The sequence below is a fragment of the Danio rerio genome, chromosome 14 (genome assembly GCF_049306965.1).
Source record: "Danio rerio strain Tuebingen ecotype United States chromosome 14, GRCz12tu, whole genome shotgun sequence".
Lineage (NCBI taxonomy): Eukaryota > Metazoa > Chordata > Actinopteri > Cypriniformes > Danionidae > Danio > Danio rerio.
In genome coordinates, this window is record NC_133189.1 from 37,912,333 (window position 1) to 37,929,481 (window position 17,149).

The following is a 17,149-nucleotide window of genomic DNA, read 5'->3' on the forward strand; positions in this document are numbered from 1 at the left end:
TCATTAGTACTTGCTACAATAAATACTACTTAGTTGATCAAAAAGACCCAATGGAAATGAGTAGCAAAACTTTAGGTTTGTTACTAGTAACAATAGAATAAAATAGAATTTAATTTAAATCTGTTTCTAGTACCAGTAAAATAGTAACTGCTCTGTTGTTTCTAGTTACAAATTTAAGATTTTTGCCGCTGATTTCCATGAGGATCTGTCTTTGTGATCAACTAATCAGATTTGACTAGTGTTTCAATTCCAGTTCTGACTGGAACATATATATATATATATATATATAGCATTATTCATTAATTACTAATCATTTTAGTAGTAGTTTTAAATTGAAGTACTAGTACTTTTGGTGATTACTAGTATCTTATATTAGATACCCTATCAGTATTAAAAATAAGTACTAGCAGTTCATAAAAAAAAATAATAATCAATAAAAAAAATTCTTTGTAATAAATAATTATTTGTATCTGTTTAACAGGTTCTAATACGAAAAGAATATGTACCATATGCCTAATAATCTAATAAGAACTATTAACTATTGCTGGGTTTTTCAATCCTGATCCTGGGGACACACTACTCTACACTTAGGAGTTTTTTTAATTATAATAAAATGAAACGGGGACACACTGGCTCAATGGTTAGCACTGTGGCCTCACAGCAAGAAGGTCGCTGGTTTGAGTCCCGGCTGGGTCTGTGTAGAGTTAGTATGTTCTGTATATGACATGTGATATAGGTGAATTAAATAAACTAAATTGGCCATAATGTATGAGTGTGTGTGTGTATGGATGTTTCCCAGTACTGGGTTGCAGCTGTAAGGGCATCTGCATAAAACATATGCTGGATAAGTTGGCGGTTCATTCTGCTGTGGCGACCACTGATAAATAAAAGGACGAAGCAGAAAGAAAATGAATGAATGAAAATAAACATTACATGCCAGGGAAGACAGAAATGCAGCTTTTTAATTGTAAGATTCAGAAATCAAATACATATAAAGATTTAGATCTTCAAGACAAATCTGAAATAAAGGTTTACGCTTACAAAATTTACACTTGTGCATAAAATGTTGAGCCAAAAATAGAAGATCAAATAAGACCATTCATTCATTTACTTTCTTTTCAGCTTAGTCCCTTTATTCAAGAGTTCACACTTAGCTGATGATTTACAAAGCTTATTTGGCATGCTGTCCCGGGAGAGAGCCCCGAGCTCAAGGGCTCCTCGAGCCCGGGGCTTCCTCCCGTTGGCAGAGCAAGAAGGGAGCCTGAGCTCGGTGGATCTCAGAACTCCCCTGCCGCTGTAGCTAAGGGAACGTAAGGAATTAGACCAGCTTGATTGTTAAGTATGTTGAATGTCTTTGGATGGTGGGAGGAAACCGGAGAGCCCGGGGAAAACCCACGCGGACACGGGAAGGACATACAAACTCCCCACAGAAACACTCACCGGTCCTATCGAACTAGGACCGGCAGTATTCTTGCTGTGTGGTTCACAGTGCTAACCACTGGACCGCCGTGCCGCCCAATTACAGGTAAAGGAGGAGAATAGGGGAGGAGGGGGGTTTCTTCCAAACGAAGATAAAGTGAACTGAAAACTTAGACTATTTATGGTGCCTTAGGGCTCATATGATTGGAAGATTAGTGATTAGCAAATGCGAGACTGGACGTGATAAATCATAAGCACGTGATCCTCTCGAAATTAGTTTATGAATAAACTTCACTTCAAGAGTTCACACTTAGCTGATGATTTACAAAGCTTATTTGGCATGCTGTCCCGGGAGAGAGCCCCGAGCTCAAGGGCTCCTCGAGCCCGGGGCTTCCTCCCGTTGGCAGAGCAAGAAGGGAGCCTGAGCTCGGTGGATCTCAGAACTCCCCAAAATGCAGAAATTAATCGCTCGGGACAGCAGCCGCGTATTCGAAGAAAAAACCCCCCAAAAGGCAGGAAATTTAGAGCTATATCCGGCTGCTGGATATAATAGAAGGAAAGAGGTTAAATGCATGGGCATTAATTAGATAGGATTAATAAGGGTGAAAAGAGGATTCTGATAACTCTTGCTGGAGTTAGAGTTTGAAGGAACCCCTGCGGGGTTCATGGTTTTCGGGGTTAAGAAGAAGGGGAGAATAGGTGGTTTGAAGCAGTGGAAAGAGAACTTTGAGTGAATCTTGTGGGAGTTGGAGCTCTAAGTGACCCCTGCGGGGGCCAGAGTAGAGTGAAGGTATGGAGCAGAGAGTGGAGGAGAGTAGCTCTTACGAAAGATGGAGCTTTGTGAGAGTTTGAGTTTAGAGCGGCCTCTGCGGAGGTTAGAGCTTGAGGGTAGGGTGTAGATAGGAGTGACCTCTGCGGAGGTTAGAGCTTGAGGGTAGGGTGTAGATAGGAGCGACCTCTGCGGAGGTTTGAGCTTGAAGGTAGGGTGTAGATAGGAGTGACCTCTGCGGAGGTTTGAGCTTGAGGATAGGGTGTAGATAGGAGCGACCTCTGCGGAGGTTTGAGCTTGAAGGTAGGGTGTATATAGGAGTGACCTCTGCGGAGGTTTGAGCTTGAGGGTAGGGTGTAGATAGGAGTGACCTCTGCGGAGGTTAGAGCTTGAGGGTAGGGTGTAGATAGGAGCGACCTCTGCGGAGGTTTGAGCTTGAAGGTAGGGTGTAGATAGGAGTGACCTCTGCGGAGGTTTGAGCTTGAGGGTAGGGTGTAGATAGGAGCGACCTCTGCGGAGGTTTGAGCTTGAAGGTAGGGTGCAGATAGGAGTGACCTCTGCGGAGGTTTGAGCTTGAGGGTAGGGTGTAGATAGGAGTGACCTCTGCGGAGGTTTGAGCTTGAGGGTAGAGTGTAGATAGGAGTGACCTCTGCGGAGGTTTGAGCTTGAGGGTAGAGTGTAGCTAGGAGCGACCTCTGCGGAGGTTTGAGCTTGAAGGTAGGGTGTAGATAGGAGTGACCTCTGCGGAGGTTTGAGCTTGAGGGTAGGGTGTAGATAGGAGTGACCTCTGCGGAGGTTTGAGCTTGAGGGTAGGGTGTAGATAGGAGTGACCTCTGCGGAGGTTTGAGCTTGAGGGTAGAGTGTAGCTGGGAGAAGCAATGAGTGGAAGAGAGTAACTCTTGCGAGAGTTGGAGCTTGAAGCGACCTCTGTGGAGGTCAGAGCTTGGGGGTAGAGTGTAGATAGGGGGAGATAGGTAGCAGTGAGTGGAAGAGAGTAACTCTTGTGAGAGTTGGAGCTCTGAGCGACCTTTGTGGAGGTCAGAGCTTGAGGGTAGATTGCGGATAGGAGGAGATAGATATCAGTGAGTGGGAAAGAGGATTTGGATAACTCTTGCGAGAGATTGGGGCTCGGAGCGACCCCTGTGGGGGTCAGAGCTAGAGGGTGAGTCATAAGGAGAAGAGAGGTAGTTGAGTAGAGTGAAGAAGTTTTAGCTTGAGCGGACCCCTGCGGGGTTTGGAGCTTGGAGAAAGAGTCTAGGCGGAAAAAGAATAGGTAACATCGTGAAGAAGAAAGGACTGTGGCCGCTATGGCCGAATCCTGCGAGAGTTGGAGCTCAAGGGGGCCCCTTCGGGTGTCTGAAGAGTCTAGACAGGAGAAACAAGATCATTAGAGGTAGAGTGTAAAATAGATTAGTTGGGAGTGGAGTGTAGAGAAGAAAGGAACGAGAGGCTGAAAAGTAGGGTTATAAGGATAAAAGATTTGGAAAAGTTGGAAGAAGGGAACAAGCACAAATATAATACATATGTACAAACGCAGTAAATGCGCAAAGAACATGTGGATACAAACGTCTGCATCTGTAAATAGCTATTGGTGATTGCAGAAGATGCTAACTGCAATGGCCCTTGAGGGAGTCCTTGGCAAACATGTAAGGGTGCCATGGGTGGACAATTGGGCTTCTGCGGGGTTTGGTTTGGATGACTCTTGCAAGAGTCGAGGCTCTGTTAGACACCTTTTTGAGTTGGAGCCGTGTGAGGAGGTGCTTGGGGGTTGGTTAAAGCCTGTTAGGCTTTCTTGAGGTGGTATTTACTGAGACGTATATAAGATTTGAAAACTTCAGAAGACCAGCGACCAAGGGTCTGGATCTGATGGTGTGGGAGCCCGTTGTAGTGGCTGCGCCAATCCTGAATGAGTGGCTGGAAAAGGGCTCTGGGAAAAAACCTGATAGGCGAAAGATTTCTTTAAGGTGTTTTTGAAACCAGAATCGAGATACTGGACGGTTAGCGTCATCAGTAAAAAGCGGGGCCAGTGGGTTAGCCTCTTGAGATTTTCTAGGCTAAGAGGGTTTGGAATGGGCGTGTAGGTGAAGGAATATTGAAAATGAGGATAGAGTGTCCTCTCTGGAATTAATCTGTTTTGCTTTGTTTGATAAGGAAAGAGATAGTTTCCCTGTCTTGCAAAGCTAGATCTGAGATGGTGGGGTGGAGTAGAGGGTTAAATTTGGATGTAACTGTTAATTCAGAACATTTAAGAAACCCCCCAAAAAATGCTAGATTGAACATAGCATCTAAGGTGCGGGCTGTATGGGAGGAAATGTAACCTTTACAGAGGGTGTAGATGCATGAGGTAAGGATTTTGAGTGTAATGGGTTGTCTAGCATGGTATGGAATTGTTTGAACGAATTCCATGCTGTGAGGTATGCATTGAGGGTTCTGGGAGCTATTGCTTGTAGGATAAGAGATAGAGAAGTTTGATGAAGATTATGAAGTGGGTGGTTTATGGAAATATCGTTACTGAATAAGGAGGGACCGGCGTTGGGTGAGGGTCTGCTTCCGGGGCTAGTTGCCAGAATATCTGCAAAGAGAAATGAGAGAGAGAGTCAGCGATTTGGTTTTTGCAACCAGGTACATGTTCAGCAATCATGATAAATTGTTTTTTAGCAGATAAGATTTTTTAGCCAGATAAGGTGTCTTAAAAATGGCATAAGCGATTGGGAGTGGGAGCGCCCTTTGTTAATGCAATGCACTGTAGCTTCGTTATCGCAGTGAAAGAGAATGCTAGATGTAGACCATTCGTCCCCCCACAGGATGGCTGCTGCGATGATAGGGTAGAATTTGAAGAGGGCTGAAAAACATTGGTCTTTGGAATGGAATTACAATTGGGTTGGCCATGTTGAGACAAACCAGTGTCCTTTATATTAGCCACTGTAACCTATTGGAGGGGCAGCGTCTGTGTATGTGTTGATGTCAATAGGGGATGCAATCAAGTCGCTGTAGAAAAAGGAACAGCCGTTCCATTGCTTAAGGAAAGTGATCCATAAGCAAAGTTCATCGCGACTGGGTTTGGAGAGAAAAATTGTTTCTTCTAAACCATGAACTGTGGTGGATAATTGAAGGAGGTGGGAAATGAAAGGAATAATGCGCATAGCGAAATTTAGATGGCCGAGAATTGGTAGGAGTTCTCGTTGTGTGCACATCTGTTTTTCAAGGAAAATTTGGGATAGAGAAATTATTCGATTGATTTTCTCTTTAGGAAGGGATGCTTGGAATTTATGCGAGTCTAGATTAATACCCAGAAATTCGATTGAAGTACTGGGTCCTTCCGAGATCAGCGAAAACCTGCTGGGTGATCGCTAGGTGTTTGGCTGGAGGAGATGACGGGGGGGGGAAATAAGAAAATCGTCTAGAAGGTGAATGAGGTATGGTATTTCGTAAATATTAGACAGAATCCAGCATAAAGCTTCTGACATCATGTCAAATATTTTTTGGGCTGCTTTTGCATCCGAAAAATAGAATTGATTTCGCCAATAAATGCCAAAAGGTGCCAGAAGTCTGGGTGGATTGGCATGATTTTAAAGGTAGGGGAAATGTCTTCTTTGGCTAGCCAGGTGTTACGACTGGCTATCTTTATGAGAGAGATCTCTTGATCAATGTCGTGGTAGTTAATTAAATATTCGTCCAATGAGATAGTGCTGTTAATGCTAGGAAAGGAGCAATTATGTTGGGACGAAAGGTCGACTACAAGGCGTTTTTGCCAGAACATTTTTGAGTAGCGACACCAATGGGGCTAATGCGCGAGATATTAAAAGGAGGAGCCTTGGAGTTCCAATCATGAAGTTGTTGTCGATTTCTTTTTAATAAGATAATCGACGGTTTCAGGTTCGGAGGTTGCAGACTGCAGGTTAGGACAGATTGGATAAAGTGAAAAATGGAATGTATCCTTTGTGAAGAGGATGTGGAGTGTAATAGGTTGGATGAGGGTCAGCTTCTGGAGCCAGCAGTCATGATCTCTAAAATAGAAAAAACAAAGAGAATCAGAAATTAAATCTTTGCAAAATAATACAAGTATGGCAGACATGAAAATTGTTTTAGTTTATATCCATGCGAGGCATCTTAATAAGGGCATGGGCGGCTGTAAATGGAAGCGCTTTTGATAATGCATGGTCCGATGACTTCATTGATACGATGTGCAAGGATGGTAGGGGTGGGTGTTCGTCTCCTAACGGGATGACAGATGAATGGAGAGCTGAGGACATGGGATATGGCTAGTCTGGTGGTCCTGGAAAACTGGTACCCCTTGAAGACTGAGCATGTGAAGTGATAGTGAAGTTTAAATTTGTATTTATAACAGTCAAGTGGGAAGTTTGTTTCTTTGCCGTTTTCACATCCGACTGACTTGCTATATAATCTTATATGACGCTTGTAAATCAACACATGAGTCGCTGGCGTATTACAATTGGACTTCTGTGCTTGATGGCATAATGTTTTTCAATAGCTTGTTAATATTTACTGGTTGGGTAATAATCTTTTCAGAAGTTAAATGTCAAATGGAATTTTATTTTTTATTTTATTATTATTATTATTATTATTATTTTTTTTTTTTAACTAAATTTACAAGCGTGTCTGGCCTATTCATTCATAAGGTCTTTGCAACAGAGTAAAGAGAGAGGGCGGGACCATCTCCAGTCTTTTAGCTCATTGGATGGAGACGCTTATCTTTACAGCTATTGGCTTAAGGAGTTTCAGTCAGGCCATGCAAAAGGTGCAAAAAGCCTGGCGGCCATTTTGTTGATCAAATTCAACATTGTTTGTGGCTGGAGCTGCTGCTCTGCTGAACACGTTCCAGCAAACAATCTGTTAAACGATGGATAGCATGTGTACTGCTAGGAGAAGGTGAGGGTTCCGTTTTATTGCAATAGCTTTGGAGTTTGGCTTATATCTTGCTGGGAAATAAGGTTGAAGACACAGCAGATGCGTTGTGGAGGCTCTTTGAAGTGGAAGGTTTTGGTGTTGTTGTTTAAGCTGTTGATGAAATTGTTGGAGTTGTAGTTGTTTGAAATGGTAGCAATAGTAGTTGTTGTTGTTGTTGCTGTAGCTTGTATATTGTAGCTTGTAGATTGAAGCTTTTAGATTGTATATTGTAGATTGTAGCTTGAAGCTTTTGTAGCTTGTAGCACTTGTAGCTTTTGTAGTTGATGAGCAGAGCAGAGCGTTCTTCCAAATGAAGATCCTGAAGATTGTAGCTTGTTGCTGCTTTAGTTGTCCATGCTGGTTTAGAGTTGGTTCTTCAACGGAGCTAGCTACGGTGAAGCTGCTTCTTCCAAACGAAGATAAAGTGAACTGAAAACTTAGACTATTTATGGTGCCTTAGGGCTCATATGATTGGAAGATTAGTGATTAGCAAATGCGAGACTGGACGTGATAAATCATAAGCACGTGATCCTCTCGAAATTAGTTTATGAATAAACTTCACTTAATCTGAAGTCGCCACAGCGGGATGAACCGCCAATTTATTCAGCATATGCAGCAGATGCCCTTCCAGCCACAACGCATCACTGCAAAACACCCATACATTCCCATTCACTACGGAGAATTTAGCCTACCCAATTCACCTACAGCACATGTCATTGGACTTGTGGGGGAAATCGGAGCACCTGGAGGAAACCCACGCAAAAACGGGGAGAACATTCTTGCTGTGAAGTGACAGCGCCACCCACTGCGTACAGGTGAAATGCTAAATTGTCTGTAGTGTATAAATGCAAGAGTGTATGGGTGTTTCCCAGTGATGGGTTGCAGCTGGAAGGGCATCCACTGCTTAAAATATAAGCTGGATAAGTTGGCGGTTCATTCCGCTGTGCTACAGAATTACAGAAACAGGACAAAAAAAACTAGATAATAAATATATTTTAAGAAAAGGAGTAAGTAGTGAATGCAAATATACAAACTGACAAGTGTATGTGCAGGTATATCTATACACAACATTATATGTGCAGGTGTTATAAGCAAGTTGGCATTTAAAGTATGTTGTTAAAGAAATTAAAAGTGTATAAAATGTAGTGATGGTTGTTTCACAGTTACTTTCATAAAGTGTTCATGAGATGTATTGAGGGAAGAAACTGTTTCTGTGTTTAGCTTTTATGGTGCACAGTGCTCTGTAGCGTCGACCAGAAGGTAAAAGCTCAAAGAGGCAGTGTGCTGGGTGTGAGGGGTCCAGAGTAATTTTGGCAGCTCTCTCGCTCTGGATAAGTACAGTTCTTGGAGAGTAGGGAGGGTTGTATTAGTGATTCGCTCAGCAGTCCGAACTCTTTGTCGTAGTCTTCAGAGGTCAGATTTGGTAGCTGAGCTAAGCCAGACAGTTATTAATGTGCAGTGCAGCTGTTTGAGCAGCTCCTATAGAAGGTTGAACCTCATTTCATTTACAAATTCAAACAGTACTGCAATATGATACATAAATGTAAATCAAAAAAGCGCTCAAGACCTCTAATATAATCTGTAAATTTAAGATTGACAAGTAAACTACCATCATTAGTGTGTGTGAATAAAGAGAGAGTGTATGGGTGTTTCCCAGCACGGTGCTGGTTTGCAGCTGGAAGAGCTAGAATGCTAAAAACTCCACCACATGTATGCTTGTACATCAAACATTCAGCTCAATAACATTAAGCACAACTAATCTTTGTTAAATCTACAAATGTTGTCTTTTTTTGGGCCTGACTGATCTCTCTTGGAATGTTTTCACAGTAATCAACCTTAAAAAAAAACAGAATAAACACATCTTTTGTAAAAATGTGACTTTATTTCAACATTTAGTACAAAATTCATAATAATTATCATCAGTTGTGAGGCTTGTCGCCCCGGCCTGATGTCAGTTTGTGTCCGTGTTCAGCTCAGCACCATCTTTACGATGGGCAGTTTCCAGTGGCACCACGTGGAGGAACGGACCTCGCCACCTATATATACAGGGTTTGGATTATCACTCACCATAAAATAACCTATATCACCTACATATAAGACCACTAGTCAATAAATGATGATTAATGATTAGACTAAAGATGGTTACTAAAGCTGATGAGAAGTATATTAAAGCAAACACTAAAGATTGTAACTTTATTCATCTTCAGAACACAAATTAAGATATTTTAATGAAAATAATGAAGATATTTTAGTGAAATCTGAGAGTTTCTTAATCCTCCATAGACAGCAAGGTTCCTGACTATGAGAATATGTTTATGTGTACATAAGACAAACATAACTTTATTCAACAATTTCGTTTCTCAGTGTCAGTATAGGGCTCGTTTTCAAGTGTCACACCTCTGACATGTAACCTTGAATGCATCTGTGCATTTTTTTTTTAACACAGGAAGTCGCACGTGGGAATATGTCACTGCACAGTACTTGTGAACGAGTGCCCTATACTGACACTGAGGAGAAGAAACTGAATACAAATGTTTGTTTTATGTGAAGACGTATGGTCTGTCTTGAGGATGTTTGAGTCAAACTTTGAGTCTGGATTAAAATAGTTCTGAAGATGAACATGAGGACGAGTAATAAATAACATAACTTCAATTATTGGGTGAACTTTTTAATTGTTTTATTTATTTATCAATGATTTTTCATTGTTTCTAAAATAATTTTGATTGGTCAATAACATGGCCAGTTATCGATTTATATTTCAATATAGACGGTTTTGTAGTTGTTTTATTTTATTTCTTATATTGTTTTATATTAATGAATTTTTTTATTTCATTATTACATTTTTAACATTTTGTTTTCTAGTTTTGTGGCCAAATTGGATGGTGAGTGATAATGTTAATTGTAAACCCTGTATATATATCAGTTGTTCCCAGTAATCATTGGTCCAGAAGTCTCTCTGATCCGTCTCAAATAAAATTTTCACAGAGACACATAAAAATATATGGACCTGGATTGGGAACGACTGAGATATATCTTTTTATTTATTTTTTTATTATAGATTTTATTTTAGCATGTAAAAGTGCAAGAATTAGTGCAAAAGCTGGTGTTAAAGTGCAGGAAGAGGCACATACACTATATAAAGGTCCAAATTGTTAAGTGCTTTATCATTTCTTTTTTTTATTTACAAGGAATTTAATTGGAGGTTATGGGGTGATTGGAATGACTAGATCCATCCGTTAAATTAGGACAGTTCTCCTCATTCCTCCTTGTTTTCGTCTGAAACATAAACAGAGACAATTTTAAAGCATGAATAGATGAAACAAATAACATGTAAAATGGAAGAACATAAGATTTTGTTTGGTTTCCATTTGTCTGTGTTGAAATGAGTAAGAGAAGTGGTGCTTATGCAAAAAATGGGAGATGGAAACACTAATTTGCTGAATAAACTCTAACTTGGGGGTGATCTGCTCTAACAACTTGATGGAAATGCACCTAACTAACGTCATGTTAAGATGAAAATCTGCCTTATGACAGTGTAAGATGGCTAATGTCAAATGAAATCTGCCTTATGACAGTGTAAGATGGCTAATGTCAAATGAAAGCTGGCTTATGACAGTGTAAGATGGCTAATGTCAAATGAAAGCTGGCTTATGACAGTGTAAGATGGCTAATGTCAAATGAAAGCTGGCTTATGACAGTGTAAGATGGCTAATGTCAAAATGTATTCGATACCCTAATCCACTTATGGGAACTGAGGTTCTGCAGTTCAAGCCGATCCTTTGGGTCCAACTGCAGACAGCCGTGGAAGAAATCGCAGCAGTCTATGCAGAAAGAAGAAAGAGTTTATACATGCTTGTTTAAATGACATTCAAATTATCCTATACAATCATCTTTAACCTAAGTGAAGATCTCACCTCTTGACAAGCCTTTAATCCTCAACCTTCTGTTGTTCATTCTAGGCAAGTCACTTTGTTCTGGAAATCTGTAGAAAACTAGCAGAAACAGAACAACTCCAAGTGACCAGACTGTCGCTGGTTCCCCGTGGTATCTTCCAGTTGATGAAAACTCGGGAGGGAAGTACTCTCTGGTGCCTGAAAGAGAATTTGTTTCCACCAACAGTATAGATAAACAACAGCGAATGTTTCACAGAAAAAAATAAATCAGCAGAGTTTAAGACCCTTCTTACAGCTTTGAAGGATGAACATACCTCTAAAGTATTGGAAACTGTCCTCAGTAAGAAGATCGCCGCACCCGAAGTCAATCAGTTTGACCTCAAGGGTGTCCGGGTTAATCAGCAAGTTCTCCAGCTTGATATCACGATGAAGAACTCCACGCTGGCAGCATGTTTGGGCTGCAACTGTTGTCTGGTACATGATTGTTCGTAGCTTGTTCTCTGGAATGATGCCTTCGCAGTCGAGAAGGAATTCATGCAAGCTCATGCAGGGTATGGGCTGCTCTAGCACCATGAAGTACCTATCAGCCTCCACCTTCCAGTCCAAAAGCTCGATGATTTCCTTAACCTTGGGGCCTTTATTGGCAAGAAAGTGCAGAGCGATCTCCAGTGGAAGTGGATCTTCAAACCCATCCTACAAGAAAGACAGTTGTGAAGATCATTTGATAGAAAAGGTATTTTCAATAAACAAGTCCTGGACAAACTGTTGGCAATGTCTATCACAAAAAGCATTTGTAGTCTACGATTAATATGACAAGAAGACAGTAAACGAGAGCAGACTACTTACAACACTGATGAATCGCTTCTCCTCCTCGAAATCGGACAATTTTACTGCCACCTGAAGGCCATCTTCTAAACGAGTGGCTGAGAAAACGGCTCCACAGCCTCCTTCACCCAGCTGAGCTTCAATTGCATAGCAGTGGGAATTGATCTCTGTGAAAAGACAAAGAAGAGATGAGAAATCATCAGTGGTACAGTACCTTCATCTAAAACCTTTCCTCTTTCATATATAAATTGAGATACTACACTGAATATCTGTCCCTTAAAAGTTTATCTGATGGTAAATAAACAAATGAGTGTAAAATATTCAGTCTCACCTTTAAGGTTTAGTTCACCCAACAATAAACATTTACTCTCTATTTACTCAACCTCTAGTGTTTTCAAACATTTGTGAGTTTCCTTTGTTAAATGAAGAAATTTAGAAGAAAACTGAAAACCTGTAACAACCGTCTTCCACAGTAGGAAAACACATACTATGACAATCAATAGTTACAGGTTTCAAGCTTTCCTCAAATATTATTTTTTTATTTTCAACAGGAAAAAGATTCTCAGACAGGTTTGGAACAAGTAAAGGGTGAGCAAATGATGACAGAAGTTCCAGTTTTGGGTGAACTATCCCTTAAATATGAATACGATATATAATAAATCTTCACAAATAGATGCATTTTCAGCTATTCCTGACAAAATGCATATTAAAGTCTGTTTAAAGCATAAACCATTGTTAAAATATGCATGTGTGTTGGATAACTGTAGGGTCGAGGTAGTAAACTCACCAATGGTTTGTGTCTCTTTGTCCTCCATCAATTTCTCAGGTTCAGCAGAGTCAACAAATAGGGGTTCATCATCACCACAGCCAGACTCAGCAGTTAAGAAGACTGAAGAGAGATCATCACTCCAGCTCGACTCAACAGTTAAGAAGCTTGAAGAGAGATCTTCACTCCAGCTTGACTCAGCAGAGAAGAAGCTGAGATCCAGTGATGGTTCCTCCAGTGATGGTTCCTCACTGTGAACACTGACAGGCTCCTCCAGTGATGGTTCCTCACTGTGAACACTGACAGGCTCCTCCAGCGATGGTTCCTCACTGTGAACACTGACAGGCTCCTCCAGCGATGGTTCCTCACTGTGAACACTGACAGGCTCCTCCAGCGATGGTTCCTCACTGTGAACACTGACAGGCTCCTCCAGCGATGGTTCCTCACTGTGAACACTGACAGGCTCCTCCAGCGATGGTTCCTCACTGTGAACACTGACAGGCTCCTCCAGCGATGGTTCCTCACTGTGAACACTGACAGGCTCTACCAGCGATGGTTCCTCACTGTGAACACTGACAGGCTCCTCCAGCGATGGTTCCTCACTGTGAACACTGACAGGCTCTACCAGCGATGGTTCCTCACTGTGAACACTGACAGGCTCCTCCAGCGATGGTTCGTCACTGTGAACACTGACAGGCTCCTCCAGCGATGGTTCCTCACTGTGAACACTGACAGGCTCTAACAGTGATGGCTCTTTACACCAGTCATCGATTTCTCGACCTAAAGAAAGGATTATTATATAAAAGATTTTAGTTTTATTCAAATAATATTTATTTGTAGTTATTAAGCATATTAATGAATGCTGTAAATTATAAAGTGACTTTGACAGTGGTGTCAAACTCAAATGACATTGATTGAAGGTTTTAATATTATTTTAATATTATTATTTATTTTAGGTCATTTACATGAATAGCAATATTTGTACGATATTTCGAGTGTGTTTTGTGCTTGTACTTTGGCTGGTTTCGGCCTGTCATGGATTGACCTAAATAAAAATCACACTTAAAACCTCCAGCAGATGGAGACGAGTCCTAAAGTGTAGTTTATTCACTCATTAATTGTACACCTCTTTTACAATATCATGCCATTCTTTTTAATGGCCTTTTTGCTAGTTGTTAGTAGTGTATTAAGAAGATACGCAACATTTTAAAGTATTTTTGAAGAGTAAATTACCAGGTACAGTTTTAAAATTACATTCCAGATTCAATCCCATTATTGCATTTATCTCTTTATTCAAATCTTGCCAATAGGTGTGTATAGTATTACAATCCCAAAATATGTGAAATGATCAGCCAAAACAATTCCACAATTTCTCCAGCATTCATCATGTTTTGATCAAGAACACAAATTAAGATGTACTACAAATGGAACCTGAAAAAGTGTTGATATTAGAAATGTACCGAATTTTCAGCCACTGAACATTTGTCAGCTGAAAATATGTTATGCCCTTTAATGGACCCTTTACTTTTTGTGGATTCAGTCATTGTTGGGTTACTCTTTCAAATCTGGAAGCATTAACAACTTGTAAGCAATTCCATGCATATGTTTTTACCAAAATAGTGAAACTTTTTTTGAGTAGGCTTGTAATTTAATGAACTATAAAACTACTCAAAATGTCTCTGTCAATGTTGTCAAACAATTATATTTAATTTACCAAAGTCAAACAAGTGGCAATTTCTCATTTGTCACATTGTCACTACTGATTAAATTATTTCTTTTAGGCTGTGCAGTTTAATTCACAGAATTTCTACAAAGTATGCTGTATACTGTAAACTCACCAACCTTTTTTGATCAAATCCACAATGTGTTCTTAATTTTCTCATTTAAAGTATACAAAATGTTTACAGACTGATATTTTTTTGATTCCTTAACTCTGTCTTTAGCTGTTTCGGAAAATATAAACAGATGTTCAAATATAATGTGAACATATACCTTATCTGTGAATTAATTTTTTTGAGTTTTTACTGAAATGACACATCCATAATTCTGGAATTGCTCTTATATCAAATATATATATCACTATTGCTCAATATAGATAATAATTATTGAGATAGCATTTTTGCCAAATCGCCCTGCCCTACATTTTACTACCTTTCATGTCTTTGACTGAGCAGTCTCTTGCTGTGTATGGCGGATGAGGAAGCTCTCTGATTTCACATAAAGTACCCTAATTTGTTACTTAAGGTCTCAGGAATTAGGTTTTAATTTTTGAGCGAACTAAACCTTTCATTTTAAAGCAAAGAAAATTACTTTATGAAAAACGAATAGACTCCTTTCTATGGTGAATGTTTGACACCGCTGTGTTTAAACCAATAGAATTGTATTAAAACCAATTAACCATATTCACTGTGTTTTGTAATGTTTTCTCCCAGTAAGGTAAAATTAATCGTAGAGCTCTACACAGACTCCAGGTAAGAAAATAAAGCACTTGTGTTACATAAAATGGACATATCGTTTACCATCACTGTTCCTCACAGGTGGTACATCATTCTGGACCTCTTCTTCAGTGTTGTTGGTGTCTCTTTCTCTCAGGAAGAGAGCAATTACTCCGAGCACGGTAAATAACATTTTTGGTTAAACTTGCGTACACTTATAGATGAGAAAATCCAAATAAACTTACAATAAACACTGAAATGTTCTGAAAGTAAAGCTAGTTTATCAAAGTGATCCTCAATAAACCGTACGCTATCAATTGACAGTATTAGCAGAGCAAACTTTGTACAGCTTCTAGCTTTGTGTCAAATAAACGCAATGAGCAAATTTTTCACCGAGAGAGCTCTTTTGCTGTTGCGTCACGATCGAACCCGCGTTCCAACGTTCTACTACTGGTACGTGATTGGTCAGTTTTGTGACGTGGTCGGAGCTTTCGCTTAACCGAAGAAAAACAACATTAGCGTTTCCTTCACGGCTGTTTTTAGAGCAAAATAAAATTTGTAAACATTTCCCGTTTGAAGAGTCTTTACTGTCTGCTTTGTGAGCCAGTGTTTATTTTAAATCAGGGTCAATTTAAACCGTTCACAGGTAAGATATGTCTAGCATTCGTTTCTTACTTTAAATGGAAGTTGTTGGCTGTAAGCGCTTGTTTACACATTAAAACGCGAGATATGATATTGAATATCACATTAAATCATTTGATCTAACTTATCAAACCCCATTTACACTGCAAATGCAGTTGCAAGTAACGTACGGTTAACGATAATGCTGAGATGGAGGCATGTATATTAATGAGCCAATAATCAGATTCATTCAGTAATAAAATTAGCTTTGTCTAAATCTGATTATTCATTAACTCATTTCACTAACGCTTGTTCCAGCAAATAGTAAACCAAAATGTGCAAATTCAGTCACAGACTTTTCCCTTCACTTTCTGTCTGGCTTTATAAATTACTTCTTTATTATTAGTTTGTTCTGATATTTGATAACAAAGATACCAGCTTGTTGTTTTTCATTAAACATAATGATAAAATAAAAGGACTAATTTGATGTATTTATTTGTAAAAGCATACAGGTATTGCATTATTAACGAAAATATATAAATAACTATTAATAATAATCTACACAGGTGTTTAAATGACTCTTAATCTTAAGGTATGTTGTAAAATGTGAATAAATTAATGGACATGGACATGGACATGGAGAATGTGATGTGAAAGAGAGAAGAACAAACCCCCATATAGTATAGTAAATATGTAGTAAAGTATGTAGTGGATTTTTGTAAGGTTGTTAATGGCTGTTTTTGAATATTTACTGCAGGGATCATGACATGTTGTTTTAGTTGATTACAAAATAATTTTTTGGCTCTAAACAGACAGTGCCCAGCTTAAATGAGCTTTTTGAAAATTATGGATTTAAATTTTTCTGATTAAATGGCAATATGTATTGCAGAAATTTTATTAACACGCTTATTAAACAGTTAATGTAAGAGCATGCTCATTATCATAAGTACTAAGTAATCATTAGTACTTGCTACAATAAATACTACTTAGTTGATCAAAAAGACCCAATGGAAATGAGTAGCAAAACTTTAGGTTTGTTACTAGTAGCAATAGAATAAAATAGAATTTAATTTAAATCTGTTTCTAGTACCAGTAAAATAGTAACTGCTCTGTTGTTTCTAGTTACAAATTTAAGATTTTTGCCGCTGATTTCCATGAGGATCTGTCTTTGTGATCAACTAATCAGATTTGACTAGTGTTTCAATTCCAGTTCTGACTGGAACATATATATATATATATATATATATATATATATAGCATTATTCATTAATTACTAATCATTTTAGTAGTAGTTTTAAATTGAAGTACTAGTACTTTTGGTGATTACTAGTATCTTATATTAGATACCCTATCAGTATTAAAAATAAGTACTAGCAGTTCATAAAAAAAATAATAATCAATAAAAAAAATTCTTTGTAATAAATAATTATTTGTATCTGTTTAACAGGTTCTAATACGAAAAGAATATGTACCATATGCCTAATAATCTAATAAGAACTATTAACTATTGCTG

General features: G+C 39.1%; 1 protein-coding gene across 1 annotated transcript; it reads right to left on the reverse strand.

Annotated features, from left to right (window-relative positions):
• Positions 1–9,134: 9,134 nt before the first annotated feature.
• Positions 9,135–16,159, reverse strand: pimr119 (Pim proto-oncogene, serine/threonine kinase, related 119). Its single transcript, XM_021481293.3, has 7 exons — positions 15,100–16,159; positions 12,602–13,360; positions 11,836–11,981; positions 11,304–11,682; positions 11,011–11,187; positions 10,829–10,917; positions 9,135–10,372 (listed from the first exon to the last, which is right to left on the reverse strand). Exons 1-7 carry the CDS (start codon positions 15,206–15,208, stop codon positions 10,289–10,291), a joined length of 1,743 nt encoding a protein of 580 aa, XP_021336968.2. The 5' UTR covers positions 15,209–16,159; the 3' UTR covers positions 9,135–10,288.
• Positions 16,160–17,149: the final 990 nt, after the last annotated feature.

What these genes read in the sequence shown, in the direction of transcription:
- pimr119 (XM_021481293.3), bottom strand. Translation starts at nt 15,208, where the DNA reads ATGTTATTTACCGTGCTCGGAGTAATTGCTCTCTTCCTGAGAGAAAGA. An exon ending in ACCTGTGAGGAACAGTGATG is followed by an intron (nt 13,361 to 15,099) that starts GTAAACGATATG and finishes TCCTTTCTTTAG; the next exon opens with GTCGAGAAATCGATGACTGG. An exon ending in GATTAAAGGCTTGTCAAGAG is followed by an intron (nt 10,918 to 11,010) that starts GTGAGATCTTCA and finishes CTTTCTGCATAG; the next exon opens with ACTGCTGCGATTTCTTCCAC.